General features: G+C 40.2%; 1 protein-coding gene across 2 annotated transcripts in view; it reads right to left on the bottom strand.

Annotated features, from left to right (window-relative positions):
• Window positions 1-2,069: 2,069 nt before the first annotated feature.
• Window positions 2,070-18,601, bottom strand: part of trrap (transformation/transcription domain-associated protein) — an 81,975-nt gene continuing 65,443 nt past the window's right edge. For both annotated transcript variants that reach the window (XM_067487936.1, XM_067487937.1), the window contains 9 exons: window positions 18,030-18,120; window positions 17,633-17,838; window positions 16,089-16,350; window positions 8,383-8,608; window positions 7,831-8,048; window positions 6,904-7,088; window positions 6,431-6,634; window positions 4,605-4,799; window positions 2,070-3,276 (listed from right to left, as the gene is read on the bottom strand). In XM_067487936.1, coding sequence (XP_067344037.1) covers window positions 2,992-3,276; window positions 4,605-4,799; window positions 6,431-6,634; window positions 6,904-7,088; window positions 7,831-8,048; window positions 8,383-8,608; window positions 16,089-16,350; window positions 17,633-17,838; window positions 18,030-18,120 — 1,872 coding nt within the window. In that variant the 3' untranslated portion in view covers window positions 2,070-2,991. The remainder of the gene's footprint in view (window positions 3,277-4,604; window positions 4,800-6,430; window positions 6,635-6,903; window positions 7,089-7,830; window positions 8,049-8,382; window positions 8,609-16,088; window positions 16,351-17,632; window positions 17,839-18,029; window positions 18,121-18,601) is intronic.

The following is an 18,601-nucleotide window of genomic DNA, read 5'->3' as shown; positions in this document are numbered from 1 at the left end:
ATATATATATATATATATATATATATATATATATATATATATATATATATATAGCGCCAATTCACAGCATCATCTCAAAGCACTTTACATAATAAAGTCAAGACTATACAAATATGTAGAGATAATACGGGGCCCCCCAGCAGTCTAAGCCCATAGCATCATAAGTAAGAGCTAGTTCAGGTTGACTGAGCAGCTGTAACTATAAGCTTCATCAAAAAGGAAGGTTTTAAGCCTAGAATTAAAAGTAGAGAGGCTGTCTGCCCTCAGAATCTTAACTGGGAGCTGGGTCCACAGGAGAGGGGCTTGATAGCTTAAGTCTCTGCCTCCCATTCTACTTATGGAAACTCTGGGAACCACAAGTAGGTCTGCATTGCGAGATCAAAGTGGTCTACTGGGATGATATGGTACTATGAGCTCTTTTAGGTATGATGGAGCTTGACAATTAAAAGCTTTGTATGTAAGGAGAAGGGTTTTAAATTCTATTCTAGATTTTATGGGAAGCCAATGGAGAGAAGCTAATGAAATATTATCTCTCTTGGCAATTCCAGTCAGTACTCTTGCTGCAGTATTTTGAATTAATTGAAGGCTTTTTAGGGAGTTATTAGGAAAACCCCAAAAGTAGGGAATTACAGTAGAGCAAAATGTCAGCATGTTCATTTGAGCAATTAGCTACCTGTTACTATCAAAAGGTACTGTTTTATAAGTGCACAGGTACTCTGGACTCACATTTAAGTGCAAGTAGTTGCGTGAAAAAAAATACTCAACTACAAGTAGAGGTCATCCATTATCCAAACTGCTTATCCCGTTTACGAACGTGTGGATGATGGAGCTGTCATTGGTTGATAGGCAGGACTTACCCTGCAAAGCCGATCACAGGGTTGCACCTATACGACGACAAGACAGCGAATCACTCTCACACCTATAGGCAATCTCACTTATTTTATTTATTAATTTATTTTGTACAATGTACAAAATAAATTACATTAAACTTTAGGCTGTTCAACACGATGTTGCAAATCCAGTCGTGATTGTTTTGACAAATATTCAAGGATAGAATATGAAAAAACTTCTAGCAATTAATATGAAATAAAAGACAAAGAACTGTTACTATTGGGACGAGGTGTACTACTTTTTAAACACCATTTTGTAGTGAAATGGTGTATCTGCAAACTAGCAAGTAACTAAAATGAAAACTTTAGTACAAACTGCAACATTTCAATCTGAATTCTATTGGAGTAAAGGTAACATGAAACGGAAAAGCTCTACACAAGTACATAAAGAACTAAACTTAAGTAAATGTATTTACCACCTCTAGTTACTTTGGCTATAGTCTTGAAAAGGCAACTGATTTCGGGATGTTTTAATTGAATATGCAGATACTCTCAATTTTCTGTCAACCAAGGCATGGTTTACACTTATGGTGATAAAACAGCATCCTAAAATGATGTCCAAACATGAAAAGCCTAAAAGCAGACTGTGTATGTAGGTTGACTAAAGGCCAACAGAGATATAACCTTTATGTAGCAGTGCGGGCGGGTTGGCTGACAGCGTGTATAAGTCAAGTGAGGCCAGTCCACTCGGAGATCTACTGCCACACATTAATCAAGCACCAGGGGAGGAGGAAAAACGCCGCAACACACCTCCGCAGGACTTTCTAACTACAGGGAGGGAATCACCACAAGGTTACTGTACCTCCATGACAGAGCTGCACAATGATTCACCGCTGCTGAGCAGAAATGTCCCTCCATAAATGTCTACTAACTATGAACCACAAGGATTATGGCAATAGTCTTTTTAGCGTCAGGGAACGGTTCGTCTTGAGTCATTTCACAGCGTGACTTATCACCACAATAATATCCAAGAGCACGTCCTTCAGGGTGATTATGGCGATGAAAGTGATGCAGTAGATATAAGGCACAGATGGGCTTTACTGGTTCTTACTGCTGTTTTAGAACAGATTGAAAAACTATATCGGGAGAAAACTAATGTAAAGTTTTCTTATATGATAAATGTCAGCACAGTTATAACAAATGTTTGAGATGGATTGGTGGAAAGGAAAAAAAGAGCAGTTTCTGTACTAAAAAGCAGCATTTTAATAAAAACAAAATGCTTATTTACAAGGCAACAGATAATAGTTCTGTTGGAAAAGGCGGAGTACCTTTACAAAAAGAGGAGGAACATTCATACACAGCCACCTCTTCAATTACATATTTGCAATACAGCTCTTTACAGTGTCAACTTTGCCCTGAAGAAATTCCTGTTACATGCTTTTAAGGTTAAAAAGAGTAATGGAAAAAGAAAAAAAAAAAGTAAAATACAATGGCCTTTGGAATAACAAATCATCCTAATATAGTTCAAGCAGTGGGTAAAAAAAAATTAAAGCACATCTGTTATTTACAGAGTCACAAAATTCCTCATTTTGTAGGGATTGAAAGGAAGCTACACATGACTTACCTTACATAAAAATAAAAATGCTACAGGACAACATTTTTATTACATAGAAAAAAAAATCAAAGTTGAAGGAGGGTAAGCTGTCGAAAGTTGACACAGCTATAGAAACAATTTCTCATCTCTTCAATTAAAAAAACCTTTTATTAACTGAATAAGTGACTGATACACTGTGACTGATATACTGACAACAATATTCTTGCTGCTTCCTATAAAGACAAGAGCAACTGGCATTACAAACACAGTCCCTGTTATTTGGTTAGAAAAATAAATATAAGTGAAAGAAGGATTTTTGTTTTCATTAAAAGCAATCAGTACAGACAGAAGTTTTAACTTAATGAAAGGCCCTGTTCAAATGAACAATGGTTCCACTTTGCAAAAACTATTTCAGTGTACTCCGATTAAGGGTCCAATATGCCACGTCTGTTCTCTGTTACAGTGAGGAGCAACCAATCTCACACACACAAGAGAGTAAACTAAAAGATCTTTTCAATCCAGCTCCCTAACTGTTTTTCTTCTCATCCATTCAGTCCTATGGTTTTTTCAGAGCCAGGGGTGCCAGGCAGGATCCATGCGACATAGATTGTCCAGGCTGTTTGCTGCAGCCACCAGGGTGTTGACCTTACTCTCCCCTCCCTCAAACTGAGCCAGGTTATGAAGGCGTGTCATGATGGCTGTGACTGCCTTCTGCACCAGGGAGACCAACTGTTGGGAGTCCATATTCTCTGGCTGGCCAGCAGGGGACAAAGGCATGGATGTGTCCTCCTGGGTCTTCTTATGCCACGCAATGATCTCATCGCGAAGGACTGCCTTCAGGATGCCATCCACCTATCAGACAAAAAGGGAACATGGTGGTCTAAGCAAAGTGACCCAAAGTAGCTCAGCAGCCATTAAAAAGTAAAAAAATAAAAATTAAAAATTAAAAAAAATAAAATTACTTTTGTATTTCCAAGGGCAACAGCTTTGTGCCAAGTAATCAAATAAATGGTTACTTTGAAAATTGGAACTCGTTTTAAAAACAAAAAAGTAAAATAAAACTCAATGTTTTTTTTTTTTTGCTTTTTACAGAGCTTTCAGCTAAAGCTAGTGGTGTTAGTAGATTGCTTATTCATCACATACCCAATCCTTGTGATTTCAAGATATTCTGCATCTACTGAGAAAGACCACAAGCTCCAGGAAAACATATTCATAGCACTCTATTGTAACAATAGGCGTGTTAGCTATAATATGGAAATTCCTGGCTAATCTGATAACCACTGAAGTTGTTAGTTTCAGCATATATATCAAAGGAACTCAGTTTTCATAGACTGGGTAGACTTTTAGATGTGAAGGTACGAAGGCGACACTAAGCTCAAATATAATCATGAACCCGTGCAGTGCACTCCAATCCACAATGTACCAATCATCCTTGGCGAAATCTTTGTGTTTTCAGTAGCTCATTGTGGTGATACACCGCTAAAATGCGTAATCATCTAAACCATGACTGGACCACAACAAAAACAAGCATCATCTAACTTGGTACATGATGTTTTCTAGCTCTACCTAAAGTGTTTATGTGGTTTCAGGAGGCACAAGATTGTTTATATGGTTTAAGGATTCACTATATTTGAGTGGGTTGGTGTGACATGTTTGTTGTGTTCCCTTTTCTTTAGCCACAAGAGGAGCTGGCCTCTGGGACTCTAGCCTTAACTAACTCATATAGTCGAGTGTTTTGTTTATATCTTAAACACTTCTGCTGTTTCCACATCAGTCCTAAAGTAGCAGCCCGAACCTATACACTGACACCACAGGCCTGTAATTACTGCTCTGCAGGAGATACATTATACAACCCTCTGACTGCTTTTTTGGTCACTGCATTGTTTTTGTTTGGTTGTGCCTTAGTGAGCTTTCTCTCTGGATTTATAGGATTTTAAACACTAAACAATATGACGAAAATTTTACTGAAAACAAACCATTACTGCGACAGAATCAAATCATGTACATCCTTACTGGTACAGTGCTGGCTTCATTTTGTTATCATATATAAGAATATTTTAACATTTAAATGCATTATCACAACATTGTGATTTAACATCTTTTGTGGAGAATTTTACAGAGCTTTTTCCAAAAAAATAAAAATAAAAACAAAAATAAAAAAATAACCAGCCGCTTGTTACCTTAAAGTTTGGCTGTGCAAAGCATCGTGCCACAGCAATCATGGATGCAGTAAGTGGGCCAGAGACACCGATGGTGGTCAAGAACTCTGAGATGTTTGGTGTCAGGCGGAATGGGACGGGTCGATTAGCATCCAGGTCGCCTGTTGCATCGTTGATGTCGAAACGGAAGTAGGAGACGTTTAGTTTTCCTGTGTCCTAGAAGTAGAAGTCAGAGTAGAAATAAAGGTTGAGCTACAAGAGTGGAGCGAATACTAAAAATATTTATGTAATGCAGTGTTGATTGCTCATAACCAGTAGAAGACAAATCATCTATACCTGCTACAATTTTTTTTAACCCACATTCATTGATAACACTCAAGAAAATGACTTGTCAGTTAAAACAGCCTCATACCACCAAAACATTATTGATCTGTGTGTCAAATTATCAGCATCCAAACATCTGTAAATCTCAATTCACTCCCAGCTTCCCCCTCCTCTCATGCGCCCTGCTCACTTAAACATATATGACCAAGATTTCATCTTTAAGCCGCATTTATATGTGGAAGGACTGTTACATCAACTGCCATTCTGAGGAAGGGAAGATCCCTAATATGAATAGTTGAGTGGCTCAGACAGCTTTATAGCAGAGCATTTTATTTCAGAGCTCCTTCTCCTCCTCTGTATCACCCCTTTCCCTCCCTCCCAGTCCTTCACCCCCACCCAACATTCATTTGCTCCTCCAGGCCTCAACGGAAGACCGCAAGGCAGTGGGCTGAGACACCACCAACCCCCAGGAGGCTCTGATAAGTGTGCAGACAGTTGGATGTGGAGGTACTACTCAGAATGCTAAATCACCAGGATAGTGGCCAAGGATGGCTTCATTTTGGGGCTGGTGTAAAAGGGATGACGCAATATTGTGTCACATGCAGTGACCCCGGACTGTTAACTTTTAAAATTTTCAGACAATATGCCAAAGATACAGGAGATGAAACAGAAAAACTCACAAGGAAATTCAACAGATTCACAAGAGATGATGTAATTCTTTATGAAGTCACACATTGAAAGAGTAACCTCAATAACTGAATTAAGGCCACAAAGCAGAGCCTTATGATTGATGCCTCAAAGCATCACTGGTCTCAGTAAGGGCCAACTTGAAGGAACATAAGGTCTCTATTTAGGCAGGGTAGAGCACAACGCTTTGGCTGTCATGCCCTGTCCTTGCACTTGCTCAGTCTGTGTGTGTGTGTGTTTCTGTGTACACTCCCCACACCATAATCCTCCTGTGTCTAATGGGATCTGTAGAGCGGAACAGGCAGAGAGGGGGCTTAATACTAGCGCTTAGCTGCCCGAAGGAACGCCTGTCAGCAAAGGCCGATTAGGATCAGAGGGGAGGGGTGGCCGGCTGACACAATCATCTTTAATAATGACTTTGAGAAAGCTGTCGGCAGACTTCGAGAACCAGATGGATACATCATACATGTAGACTGAACAGCTAATGCCACTAGATGTAAACGTACGCACACACACACACACACACACACACACACACACACACACACACACACACACACACACACACACACACTGTTCAAATTGAAATGTCTTTGATAGCTGTAGAGCAGTGGGAGTGAATATAACATCCTGTCAAGACATCTTCTGTGTTGACAGCATCTGGCAGACTGACAGACCTAGCGTGAATGTCATTGGGGAGAATGGTAATTCCTACATACAGATTGGCCAAAGTAATAGTGATCTCTTAATGCATCTATGAGAGCTTCTATCTAACTGTGTCACATGAATCCAACTTGCCCTTGAAAGAAAGTCTTAACTGTTTGGGTGTCACCTACCTGTGCTATCTGCAGCATCTCAGGGTTGAGCCTGTTGAGGTGGAGCATGAACTCAGCCAGACCGATGAGGGCCAGCTGGATGGTGAACATCTTTCGGAAAGTCCAGTAATCGGTAGCATTGGGGAAGGTGTGGAGAGCCCACTCCTTCAGCATGCTGCGAGGCACCATGTTTCCCTGCACCTCCTTCAGGATATCCCGCAGGACCTGGTAACAGACAAGAAGAGGGGCAAAGTTAATATTGTTCATCCCATTTAGTTTCTACTTTAGACAATGCAACAGCTTTCCCCTTTTAACTTAACACACAACACCCAATACCCACTGTACCAAGTTGGTATTGGGTTTATAGTTGGTTAACTCTTCATATCTACATATTCTACCTAATAATTATTAATAAAGAACATCTACCCTAATATTACAGTGGGAAAAATGAATTATTGCTATGTGTGCACTTTTTAATATGATTGTCTCCATACCTGGTGGCTGGCCTGTGTCCCTCTGGCTTGGACAGTGGCCAGACGATCATAATATCTGGAAATGGGGTTGTCATGCTCAATGCCCTTCTTGGCACACCGTTGTTTGTAGATTTCCACAAGTGACAAAGATGAAGGGTTGTCCTCTACCAGTCGCATCTGGGGTGACACTGCCACCACTCGGGGCACTGCAGAGATTGAGGGAAAAAGGAAGAAGACAGGATATAGATTAGAAAATGATGGGGTTTGGAGCGTGTAAGCAAGAAAGATGGGGGGAAGCCCAAGAGAACAGAAGAGTAGAGATTGAGGAAATGGGTAAGGAGAGGGGAAAAATAACATCATAGACACACATGTTGTACACTGGACTGTTAAGAAACAGTCTCTGTTTTACCAAAGTCAAAACCCCAGCTCTAAACCTACAACTAAAATGTTCAAAAGTAGGTAAACAGCTGCACTTAAGTTATGACACTGATCAACATCAGGGCGGGTCATGGAAGGTAAAAGGCTACTCATGGGGCACAAAGTGAAAGCAGTCTAAACATTTATATACACTGGCATCCCAAATCAAATCAATAACAGTCATTTCAGTTGAGGAGAAGTGGGTTGAAAGGGACTGTTGAATTCCCCTTCCATATTTCTTCTTAAACAAACCAATCAAGTGCATGAATGGAGAGTCAGCAAACATCTGGGTGGAGGCAAACCACAAAGGGATGAGGAGAGGGGAATTGCACAGAAGGAGAAAACAGAAAAAATGACTCAAGATGGTCAAATTTGGTGTAACAAAATTTTTTTTTTCCTTGAACAAAAACCTACTTTGTAAGAGGCAACGATGGCTCATGAAAACAACAAAAATACTAGTAAAAATTCAGCCCTGGTTTATGTTTTAAACTTCATGCAAACAGGCTTCCTCCCTCTTAACCCTGCACCTACCAGTGAAGAAGAGGTGCCTCTTTGTGGTCTCTTTCCTCTTCTCCAGACAGGGGTTGAGAAGACGTAGGAGCTGCAGGACCCTCTCCTCTCGTCGAGATTCGGTCAAGCAGGCATCGTTCATCACCAGGTAGGGGTAGATCTTGCCATTATGGCCACGAATATAGAGACGCCGTGCTGCTGTATTGTGTTTCTGAACAATTTCCACTCTGGGCATGAACCTGGAAAGGAGTTCAGAGGGACACGAGTGAAGCATAAATTAACAATTCTGTAGTTACAGTCCTACTTTCTGAGCCAATGCTTCTTATTAGTAAAAATGATATCTTAAAAGGAGATAAAAAAAAATTAAATACAGAGGTCAAGGTTTTATACTTAACATAGCAAAAAAATGTGTATGTAACCACAGCAAATGTGCAGGTAACTAAAAAGCACCTCTAAAATGTAATATATGCTTGGTGGAGCAAAGCGTGTCCCAAAAAATAAAATACAAAAATAAATTGAATTCATCTACCTGCTTACTAGTCCCCGATGTCCCTGAGTAAGAAATTTCTTTACCTTGCAATCTTAATGTAGTAGTGCGTAGGTTTGGGCATAAGGAATTCCCCAGGGATCTCCACCTCAGCTGTCTGTGCAGAAAAATTGCTGAGAAAGCGGCATTTCTCCTCAATAAGAAAGAACTTAGGCAGCTGCTTGGTCTTGGCCTCCAGGATCTTGATCCACTTCTTCAGCTTGGAGATCAGATTGTGAAGCTTCATTGAGCCAGGGACACTGAAGTCAAAGTCTGGTAGAGAAGGGGAAAAAAATACAACAATAATCTCCTTTTAATATGAACCTTTCTGAAGTTCTGGATGTTGGAGAGGGAGTGTTCAGACAGACTTTAGACTGGGTGAAAAACACACACTATGATAACATTATAAAGTTGTAAAATCCTGTCTGTGAGTACTACAGTACTACGAGTATTGTGGTCTGATAAGCTTATAATAGCTGAATCTGTCCCACTAACTTCCGGGTCGTACTTCATCATCTGACTGGAACTTAAAACACACCCTAACCAGCTCAGCCCATTACACTTTTTTTGCACATGTGAGGAGGAATATGGTCCTAATGCAATACACTGACCCCTTCTAATTATCATCAACATCCCCTTCACCAACACACTAACCCCCACCCTAAGTGCCAAAGAGAAGCTGCTCCCAGCTGTCAACAATAACAACAGTGTAAAGCTCCCAGTTGTGTTTGTGTTCCCATTAACCTTTCCTGTAGGACTATGATCCCAGACTTACAAAGGATTCCCAGCAATCATGCCAGATTAAGGACTACAGTATAAGTGGGGGGTTAAAAAAAAGTTTAGGCCACACTATTTAAAATAAATGAGGGGGCTGAAACTTCTTATAATGCACTCCAGTACAACCTCCACCACCCACTATGACCTCAATAATAAACATAGTGTAATTAAAAACCTTTCTGACAGTTTTAATCTAAAAACTGATAGAATATAAGATTGTAAAAGTAGAATTCATGGCAGAGCTGCTGTATTAATGTATCTAATGTATGCATTAGATTGCATTGCATTCCTAATAAAGTGGCCTGTAAGTGTACAACTACAGTTTGAAAGTTCACTGGTCAGATGACACGTTGATGCAAATGATCTACAAATGTTTTAGATTAATACAAAAAATAAAATAAAATAATCTAACTGTTATTTACCTACTAACACGAGCTAACCTAAAGGAGAGCAGTGGTTACACAACCTTCCATTTGGGAAATGTCCATTATTAATATTGTGTTGCACTGTTGGCCACTCTACACCAGCGTTGAGCAGTGCCTTGCTTAAGGGAACCTCACGAATAACTTATTCATGGCAGTGTTCTAGCAAAAGTGAGCTGTTTGCTTTATTGAGTTAAAACTCCCTGGTGGAGACTAGTAGCTGATTAAATTAGAGCTATAAAATGAGAGTCTTAAAGTATTAAATTCATGTTTCAAGTCACAACTCATATTGCAGATAACATATTGTGATGAGCTACAGCAATAACAACAAAAGGAGGGGGAAGTGAGCCAGATAGGTTTTCCATTTTAGAGTAAAGCCCGAAGGACATCTATAACATGAATGCGCATGCATGCAGACACAGACACACAGCTACCTCTCCTATTTCAGTACACCCTGTTGTGCTGCCTGTTATAATGAATCCATGAAACTGCTAGGCCTTGCCATTTCAAACCTGTTCAATCACTCCCAGAGTAAGACTTCCTAATACTTTAAATAACCCCTTTAAAATAGCCAATGTTCTTTTTGGAGTGGACCCATTTCGCTATCTGTCTAACTGCAATTCACCTGCCTGGATAGCAGGCGTAAAATTGAAACAGTCCTGAGAAATTTCAACTTGGCAACAATTCAGGACCATTAAAGTACATAATACCTACAGACAGAAAACAACAAGACATGCTCCACTCCAATGTATGAAGCAATCTAGAAATATCATCTCCTCTTTATTAAACATTTTACCTGGTTAAACTGGGAGATAGCTGCAAATAAGACACCGGCTCATTAAAAAATACCCCCGTATTTGTTTTAGACAGGGACTTGGGGTTCTCTATCTAAAAAAATACAGGGGTAGCTTCCTAGATTTTAAAAATAGTAAATATTGTATATATAACATTTTTTTTTGTTTTAGTATATCGGATATGGAATATCTAATAGTTATGAGAACATTGTCAAATGGACCTACTGGAGTTAGAATAACATTTAGTAACAATGTAACAAATCATATTTTGTACAAAACCAGAAGAGTTATCTTCAGTCTAGCTGAACTCATCAACGACAACTTCTCTAGTGTGAGGGAAAGGAATGCTGAGAGAAAGAACTATGCTAAAGTAACCAGGCTGTTCTTTGACATGGTGTATAAACCAGGCCCGGTATTTTGCCCTATACGACATGCCTGAGACTACCGCAGAAGATCTACACCAATCAGCTACAACACTGAAACCAACTGCTCCGTATTGTGCAGATCCCCCTCATGATGCCAAACATGCTCTGACATGCTGAGGCAAAGACTATAAAAGACCTCTGGAGGTGTATTCTTGTATAGAATAAACTCAAAGGCATATGCTTTCCACATGATGTAAAATAAAATGTCATTTATTAGACCAGACCACCTTCTTCCATTGCTACAGTGTCCAGTTCTGACACTCACAGGCCTATTGTAGGCACTTTAGATTGTGGACACCCCGTGCCCCATACACAGCAAGCTGTATACTGTGAGTTCTGACATTTCTCATCGTGGACAGTATTCGTTTTTAGCAATTTGGCTACAATAGGTTTTCTGTTGGATTGGACCAGACAGGCTACTCTTCATTCTCCATGCACATCAGTAAGCTTTGGGCATCCATGACCCTGTTCTTCTCTAGCCATTACAAAGGCCCTTATCAAAGTCATTCGGATCCTTATACTTTAATTTTTCCTGCTTCCAGCATATGCACTTTGGACTCTTTACTTGCTACTTAATATATCCCTCCCCTTGCCAGGTGCCATTGCAATATGTTTGTCCATGTCATTTACCTAATCTGTCAGTGAAATTAATAACATTTTACAGTTCCATTTTTGTGGCTGCAGCAAAATATGGACACTACTCAGGAGATGGGCCACCTCTGTATAAAGAGCCATCATTCCCCTGTGAGTTGCTCTATTCTTTATGGGTGTCGGGTGGGGAAGTAGTGGTGGGTGGATTTTAGCCAGCACCATGGACAGTATTTGCAGAGTTTTTCTATGATTGAAGACTAACTGAAGGTACATAGTTACTATGCTAAATGCTATACAAAATTATGTATTTAACTAGGTTAAATGTCATTTTAACATGACAAATGACAATCCAACAGGCTGAGAATTAAAAAGGCAGCAAACAGCATTTTTTCAGAAACAGCTATTCTGACAAAAGTCTCTGGAACAAATCCACTGCTAAAACAGTAACTCATGCAAATAGCATTTGCCATAATTGGATTTGAATGCCTCCCTGCTGCCAAATGTTATATGTGCACACATAAACCCATATTTTCCAGCCCACAAACCCTAGGAAAGCAAGTGAGCCACTAACGTGGTGCAGGGAATGGGAGCTTGGCTGCTCAGCAGCTCTGTAAACCCTGTTTGTTCCGCTCTGGAAGGCTTGTGTGGTTTCAGTCTCTGTCGGCCCTGCTCCCACGCTGCTGTAAGGACAGCTGGGTAGCGATGGTCGGCAAGCACCCTGTGGGGCAGACGCCCTGGTGATGCCTGGCTGCATGAACACAGCTGGCACTCCAACATCTGGTAAGAATCATCAGCATAGCACTCATTCTTGTTTATATTGTTCATTCAGTTGGTCTATGTGTCATTCCCATGAGTTAGATTGCTAAAGCCATCAAACCTGAAAAAAATGTTCCACTCAGGCTCCCAGTCCTTTTGTTTTGTATTTTCTAAACTTCTTTCCTTAAACTGTTATTGTTCACTTCAATTTTCTATGTCCATAAGCTCTGGTTCAACTTAATTAATTTTTCTTCTTAGTCAGGTGAATTTTTCTCCCAAGTTGCTTTTCATTCACTCCCTCTACTTTCCTCCTCTATGTCATGTCCAAATACATTAGCTTAATTGGCCACTCTCAGGAGCAGTAAAAGGGGGAACCCCAAGAAAGACTGAAAAGTAAAGAGCAGTGTTAAAAGTAAGGAAAGAAGACAGTGAACGTATATCTACGGAGAGGAGTCCGAAAAAAATTCATCAGAACTCTGAAAGCTAGAGGAGCTGCAGACAGTTCTTGATTAAGTGGATCCAGTGAAATGTGGATCAACTCCCTTATGTAATGTAGGAAAAGAATTAGAACCACGTGGTTTGCATAAACAGTGGATGGATTGTTTTGAGAAAAATGTCTCAGTGGGGGCCTTGGCTAAACTAGAACTGCACCTGTTATGTTAAATTCAACAGCGTTCAAATGAATCTTAACATGCTGGACATAATGAGTGTAGGCTTTATCAGTCTCTTACAAAAATAGTAGGGATGACGAGTTTGATACTATTTTCTTGAATCTTTGAAGCAGTTTATTTCATCCAATGCATAATATTAGTACAGTTGAGAACATTTAGGAAAAGTATTTTAAAAGGATCAAAAATGTCAGTTTATGCATCTATAGACATGACTTTCATGACTTGCAGGCTTTGTGACAATAAATGCATTACTGTAAGTATGACAAAAGTATGCTGGAGCCTATCCCAGCTGTCACTGGGTGAGAGGCGGGTTACACCTTGGACAGATCACCACTCAGGGCCAACAAAAGAGACGTACACAGACAAACATTTACACTCACATTTAAAAACCAGGGGCATTTGAGAGTCACCAATTAACAGAAAGAAGAAAAGACAGGAGGCAGAGCTGGAGGTAGCAGAGCTTAAGATGTTGAGATTATCTTTGGGAATGATGAGGATGGACAGGATCAGGAATGAGCTCATGTTGGATGTTTTGGAGATAAAGTCAGAGAGGCCACATTGAGGTGGTTTGGACATGTTCAGAGAAGAAACTGTGTATATAGCGGTGGTAGGACGCTGAGGATGGAGCTGCCAGGCAGAAGGTCTAGAGGAAGAGCAAAGAGGAGATTTATGGATGTAGTGGGAGAGGACATGAAGTTAGGTGGTGTGAGAGAAGAGGATGCAGAGGACAGGGTTAGATGGAGGCACATGATTCGCTGTGGTGACCCCTGAAATGGAACAGCCAAAAGGAAAAGAAGAAGAAGCAGAATTAACCTAATGTCTAGGTCTTTAGACTGTGTGAGGAAATCAGAGTACCCGGAGGAAACCCATACAAGCAAAAGGAGAATATGCACACTCCACACAGAAAGGCCACAGCTGGCAAATTGATTCAAGCTGGGGGCATTCGAGCTGTGAGGTGGCAGTGCTAACCACTCCACCACTGTGCTGCTGTAAAGAGCTAGATACAGTGGATCTTTTTTAACAACAGTTCAACATTATAAACTTCTCCTACACAAACTCACAAGACTGATTTTGGTTGTATTGTGCATCATCCCACCTCGATGCCTGAAGTGAAACCACAAAAATAAAGATTGTTTGTGTTGGTAGTTCAATTGCGGTCTCAAATGAGAACATAATAGTTAACACGTAGTATTGTCTTAGGGCTGTAACACCATGACAAAAAACTAGTGCCAATGAAAACAACTGCTACATCAGCTCCTGTTGGCTTTGCCTGGGCCAACAATCGGCAACTAAAAACACAGCAAAGATAGAAGCCAACAAATATGTAGCGTGTCACAGTTTGGATTATTTTTCTTTTGTACAGGGTTCCAGCCAATTCCCTCTTCTTGCATTTAAGATTTTGCTATTAGTAGTCAGTTTAGGTGATTATAAGTTAGGTTTGGTCACACAAAAGATGAAAAGGTTTAAGCAGAAACACAGTCAACATATATTCTAAAAACTCAATAAATTAAAACGTTTACACCACACACACACACACACACACACACACACACACTGAAATCCTACAGTCCTAATTCAGCTTAAGAAAACACTGAATATTGCAACTTGAAATTTCACTTCCCACCACAATATTTAACTTAGATCGGCTTTTCAGTTCTTATTATCATATAACTGGACTGGCACGTCCATTTAACGTGCCAGTCTGAGTTTTTTCCTACAATGTTCTGTTGTTGGTAGTGAAGAAATAAGCTAGGGAACGATCTTCTGTGATTCAACATTAGGTAAAAATACATGGCAGTTGAAGATGACCGATAATGCAAGGGATCACAGGATCTCACTTTTACAATTCTTTTTACTCATCTCCACATAGATTCTCCATTGCAAATGCCCACCATCCTCAGGAGTGAATGACAGCTCCCATTCAGAGCCAAATTGAATAGCACCACAAAAAAAGGTAACCAACTTGTGAAAAGAGATAGGAAACAAATTGTACTAGCATTGTTAATACCATAGAAAAAATGTAAGGGAACTAAGCATTTCATTTCTGTGCTACACCAAGTTCTGTATTTGGTGAACTAGACTGGCTTTTTTTTACAGCAGGCAACCTCGGATTATACAGAAGGCAAATTTTCTAAGAACACTTTACTGTACTCAGTCTAACAAGGGTTATAATACATTAACATTTTAGTATAAAATAGCCAAAGTTGTCCAGTATCAGTAAGATGGAAACCTATATTTAGAAGAAAATGTCATTAGGTGTATTTGAACGAAAATAAGTATTGTTATATAAAATCCTCCTAAGAATAAAAAGTGAACCTGTGCAGTTTCCGTGGAGACGGATGCAAAATAAACAAGAATCTTCTGTTTTATTTCATCAACCCTGTTGAGATTAGCAATGCAGTGCTGCACCAGCTAGATTAGGAATTCAGCTGACTTGTATATAATCAAAGCAAGTAAGGGCGTATGCACATAGCATAATAAAGACACACACACACTCACATGTCCAGGGATGAATATGCACACCAAACACCCCTTATTTCTGAATTGTCACTATCCACAACCCCTTCCTCTAACAAAATCATCAGGTTGGAAACCTTAATTACAACACAGAACACCAATGCTACAGCTGTTCCAAGCAACAGTGCAGTCTCTCCTGGTAGCACTGATATATAAAACTGGCAACAACTCTCCATCAAAGAGATAATGTTCAGTTGATATTTAAACTGTTTTAGCTAGGTGTTCAATTGCTAGACATTTTTTTAAGTTTTTCTTTTTGGTCCACACAGATAATACACAGAAAAAATAACCAGCTCAAAATATTGCTAGAGACCAGTTGGGCATCTCTCTCATCATTGAAACCAGTGTAGACATACAGTAACAGCAATGCTGCTCATTTACTAAAAAGGTGGCTAACGTGTTATTGGGGGCTTTAGGGAGGAGAACTGTGAGGTGGCTGGGTTGGGTTGGCTGAAAACCTTTCCTTCACATTTTATGTCTATTCAAATTTCCAATTGTTTTAATCAAGTTAAAAAAATAAAGCAACAGTACCAAAATTTAAACTAAAGCAAACAATTATCAAATTAAAAGGAAATACAAAAGTGTGCATTGTATTTCTAAAGAAAAATATATTTATATGACAGATGGCCATTTATTAGGTACAACTACTATATAAATCTCTATCAGAGACACAATGTTCAGTTGATATTTAGACTGTTTTAGAGAGGTGTTTGATTGCTAGCCATTTTTGAAGTTTTTCTTTCTTTTTAGCTAAGCATACATGATAAACTCACAACTGACTTGTTTGAAAGTCAACTAACCTGTTGTGAACTGTCCCTTCATCTTCTGGAAAACAGGGTCCTGGGCAGTGGCTTGGGCCCGGCGGGCTAGTGACTCAGAGGCAGCACTGGAGAACATGGTAGAAACATTGGATACATTCTCCAAGCCAACACCAAATGTGCTAACAAGCTTCTTGACAAAGTTGAGAGTGTGAGGTGTTATCTTGGCATCAGACACTGCCCCACTCTTTTCAAAGGCCACTGAGTAGCATTTAGCCAGGCCTTGTTGGAGCTGTCTCAAGACCTATGGAGACATTGAAAGGAAGAAGATTAGAGCAACATTAATGTTTATCAGACCAGTCTGAATAAGTTTTTGCTGACTCCAAATCATGTTATGATTATCTGTTGGGTCTGAGCTCTATCATTCTTAAAAGTTCAAGTCCATAATGGCCATACATCTAATGGGAATAACACAGATACTCTTAAGTATCAAATGTGTAACAATACAGTAAACAAACTCAGGTATAGAAGAAAGGTGATGATGGCATAACATTCCTTTGCCACTGTATGTCCAGTGGAATGAAGCATAGAGACTGCAGCTGCTACTGAATGCCTCAAAACAACACAGATAAATACACACACACACACACACACACACACACACACACACACACCTGTCCCTAAATCCCTTGCTCCATCCTACACACTTACTGCACCCATCCATCACCTGTCTTGCTCCTCTCCTCCTCCTACCACTCTTTCTCCCAAACTCCTCCATCACCTACAGACCAGTTACTTTTCCAGGATGCTGCCTAGCATAGCTAAAATGATTTACAGTAACACCAAGTTTGGTTTTGATGATGATGCTAGACTCAGATCCACAAAATTAGTCAGGCCAAAAAAAATGATGGCTGAATGAGTGATTTAGGTTGACATGTTGCTCAACAAAAAATACCAGTGAAGACACAATGCAATCAAGTAGGAAATCCCCTATTTACTACTGTATGTACAAAATACAGTAATTTTAACATTAATATGGTACCTAGGTTTGTTAACTCTGACCAGTTTAGGGCAACACAATAATTGAGTCAGGGGAATAAAATACAATGACAATAAAATAAGGTTCCATCACTTATCTTTGGTTGTAGTCGAGTGATAGAACCTTTTTATTTATTAGATGTATGGCTCCAACCTGCTGTAAATAAAACAGTTTCCCACAGATAAAGTTTTGTATGAAGTTATGCCTCCTGTGCACGCTGATCGTGCACAGTTCGAGCAGATTTTCACACGTGAGGACGCTTCTCACTGGGGCAATCTCTAGCAGTGAGTTACATGTCTACTAGACCACTCCGAACAATGTCCGAGGCTGAATTCTCCAAACACTGTCCGGAGTTCAAGTGTGAAACAGGCTCCAGTGGCACGATCCCCATACACACAAGACTACCTTGAACTTTGCAAATGTTCACAGATGCGTGAAATTTCTCACTATCAAAGTCATCATTCTGTCACCATCTAATCTGTTAAAAACATACACACATAACAACAAAGTCAAACACATACAAAGCCAGCACCTTTGTTCTTCTCACCTCTTCATGCCAATTCTCCCTGAACCACACCATCTGGTCTACAATACCCTCCAGGGAAGAGAGAAGAGTAGGGTGGAGCTCCCGTTGCATGTGCATGATCCGGCTGCAGCGCCACATTGGGGCAGTGGCCCGGATAGGCCCTGGGTCAGAGGCCCCTGAGTGAGGCTGGGCCCCCACTGAACTGGGCTGCTGCTGTCCAGATGCATCTAAGGCAAGAGAAGTGGATAAGTGGTAAAAAGAATGTGGCAGAAAACACTACACAAAAATGCACATATTTTGTGCCTGTAGGTGCTTTTAAATCTAACACGTCTGCATGGCAAGTTAAGTTAGAAAAGGAACTTTAAATGTTTAAAGTATTTCAAAAAGCAACACACGACAAGTAGCCATGTTTACTTACCGCTTTTATAGCGTTCCCTCTGTTCAATCTTAAGTGTCAGGTAAAGGGTTCGGATAGGGAAGTAGACAGCCTGGGGGTACACTCGTCCCACCTAGCAGATAAAAGAGGGTCACAGATTATATTTCAAAGACTCCCCCTCAGGACCTCAAAAGAGAGAGATGAGGCAGAAAGGTGGAGAGGGAGGAGATGCAGAGAAGAGAAGGACAGAGAAACTGTTTGTGTATGTCTGTGTGTGTGAGAGAGAGAGAGAGAGAGAGAGAGAGAGAGAGAGAGAGAGAGAGAGAGAGAGAGAGAGAGAGAGAGAGAGAGAGAGAGAGAGAGAGAGAGAGAGAGAGAGAGAGAGAGAGAGAGAGAGAGAGAGAGAGAGAGAGAGAGAACAGAGAAAGCGAGAAAGAGAGCGAGAGCGAGATCATACGGATATAGTCAAGAGAACTGTAACAGAGGGAGTGATTGAAGCTTTGACTCAGGGGAGTAAGTAAGTTAAAAACATATCAGGGCTGAATTACAAAACTAAATGTGAGTGATGATGAAATTGCCCTTAAGACTTTTCTTAAAAGTCACTGACATCACTG

Source organism: Channa argus, chromosome 20 (genome assembly GCF_033026475.1).
Source record: "Channa argus isolate prfri chromosome 20, Channa argus male v1.0, whole genome shotgun sequence".
Taxonomy (NCBI): Eukaryota; Metazoa; Chordata; class Actinopteri; order Anabantiformes; family Channidae; genus Channa; species Channa argus.
The sequence above is the reverse complement of the archived record's forward strand: the minus strand, read 5'-3'. Positions and strand labels throughout refer to the sequence as shown.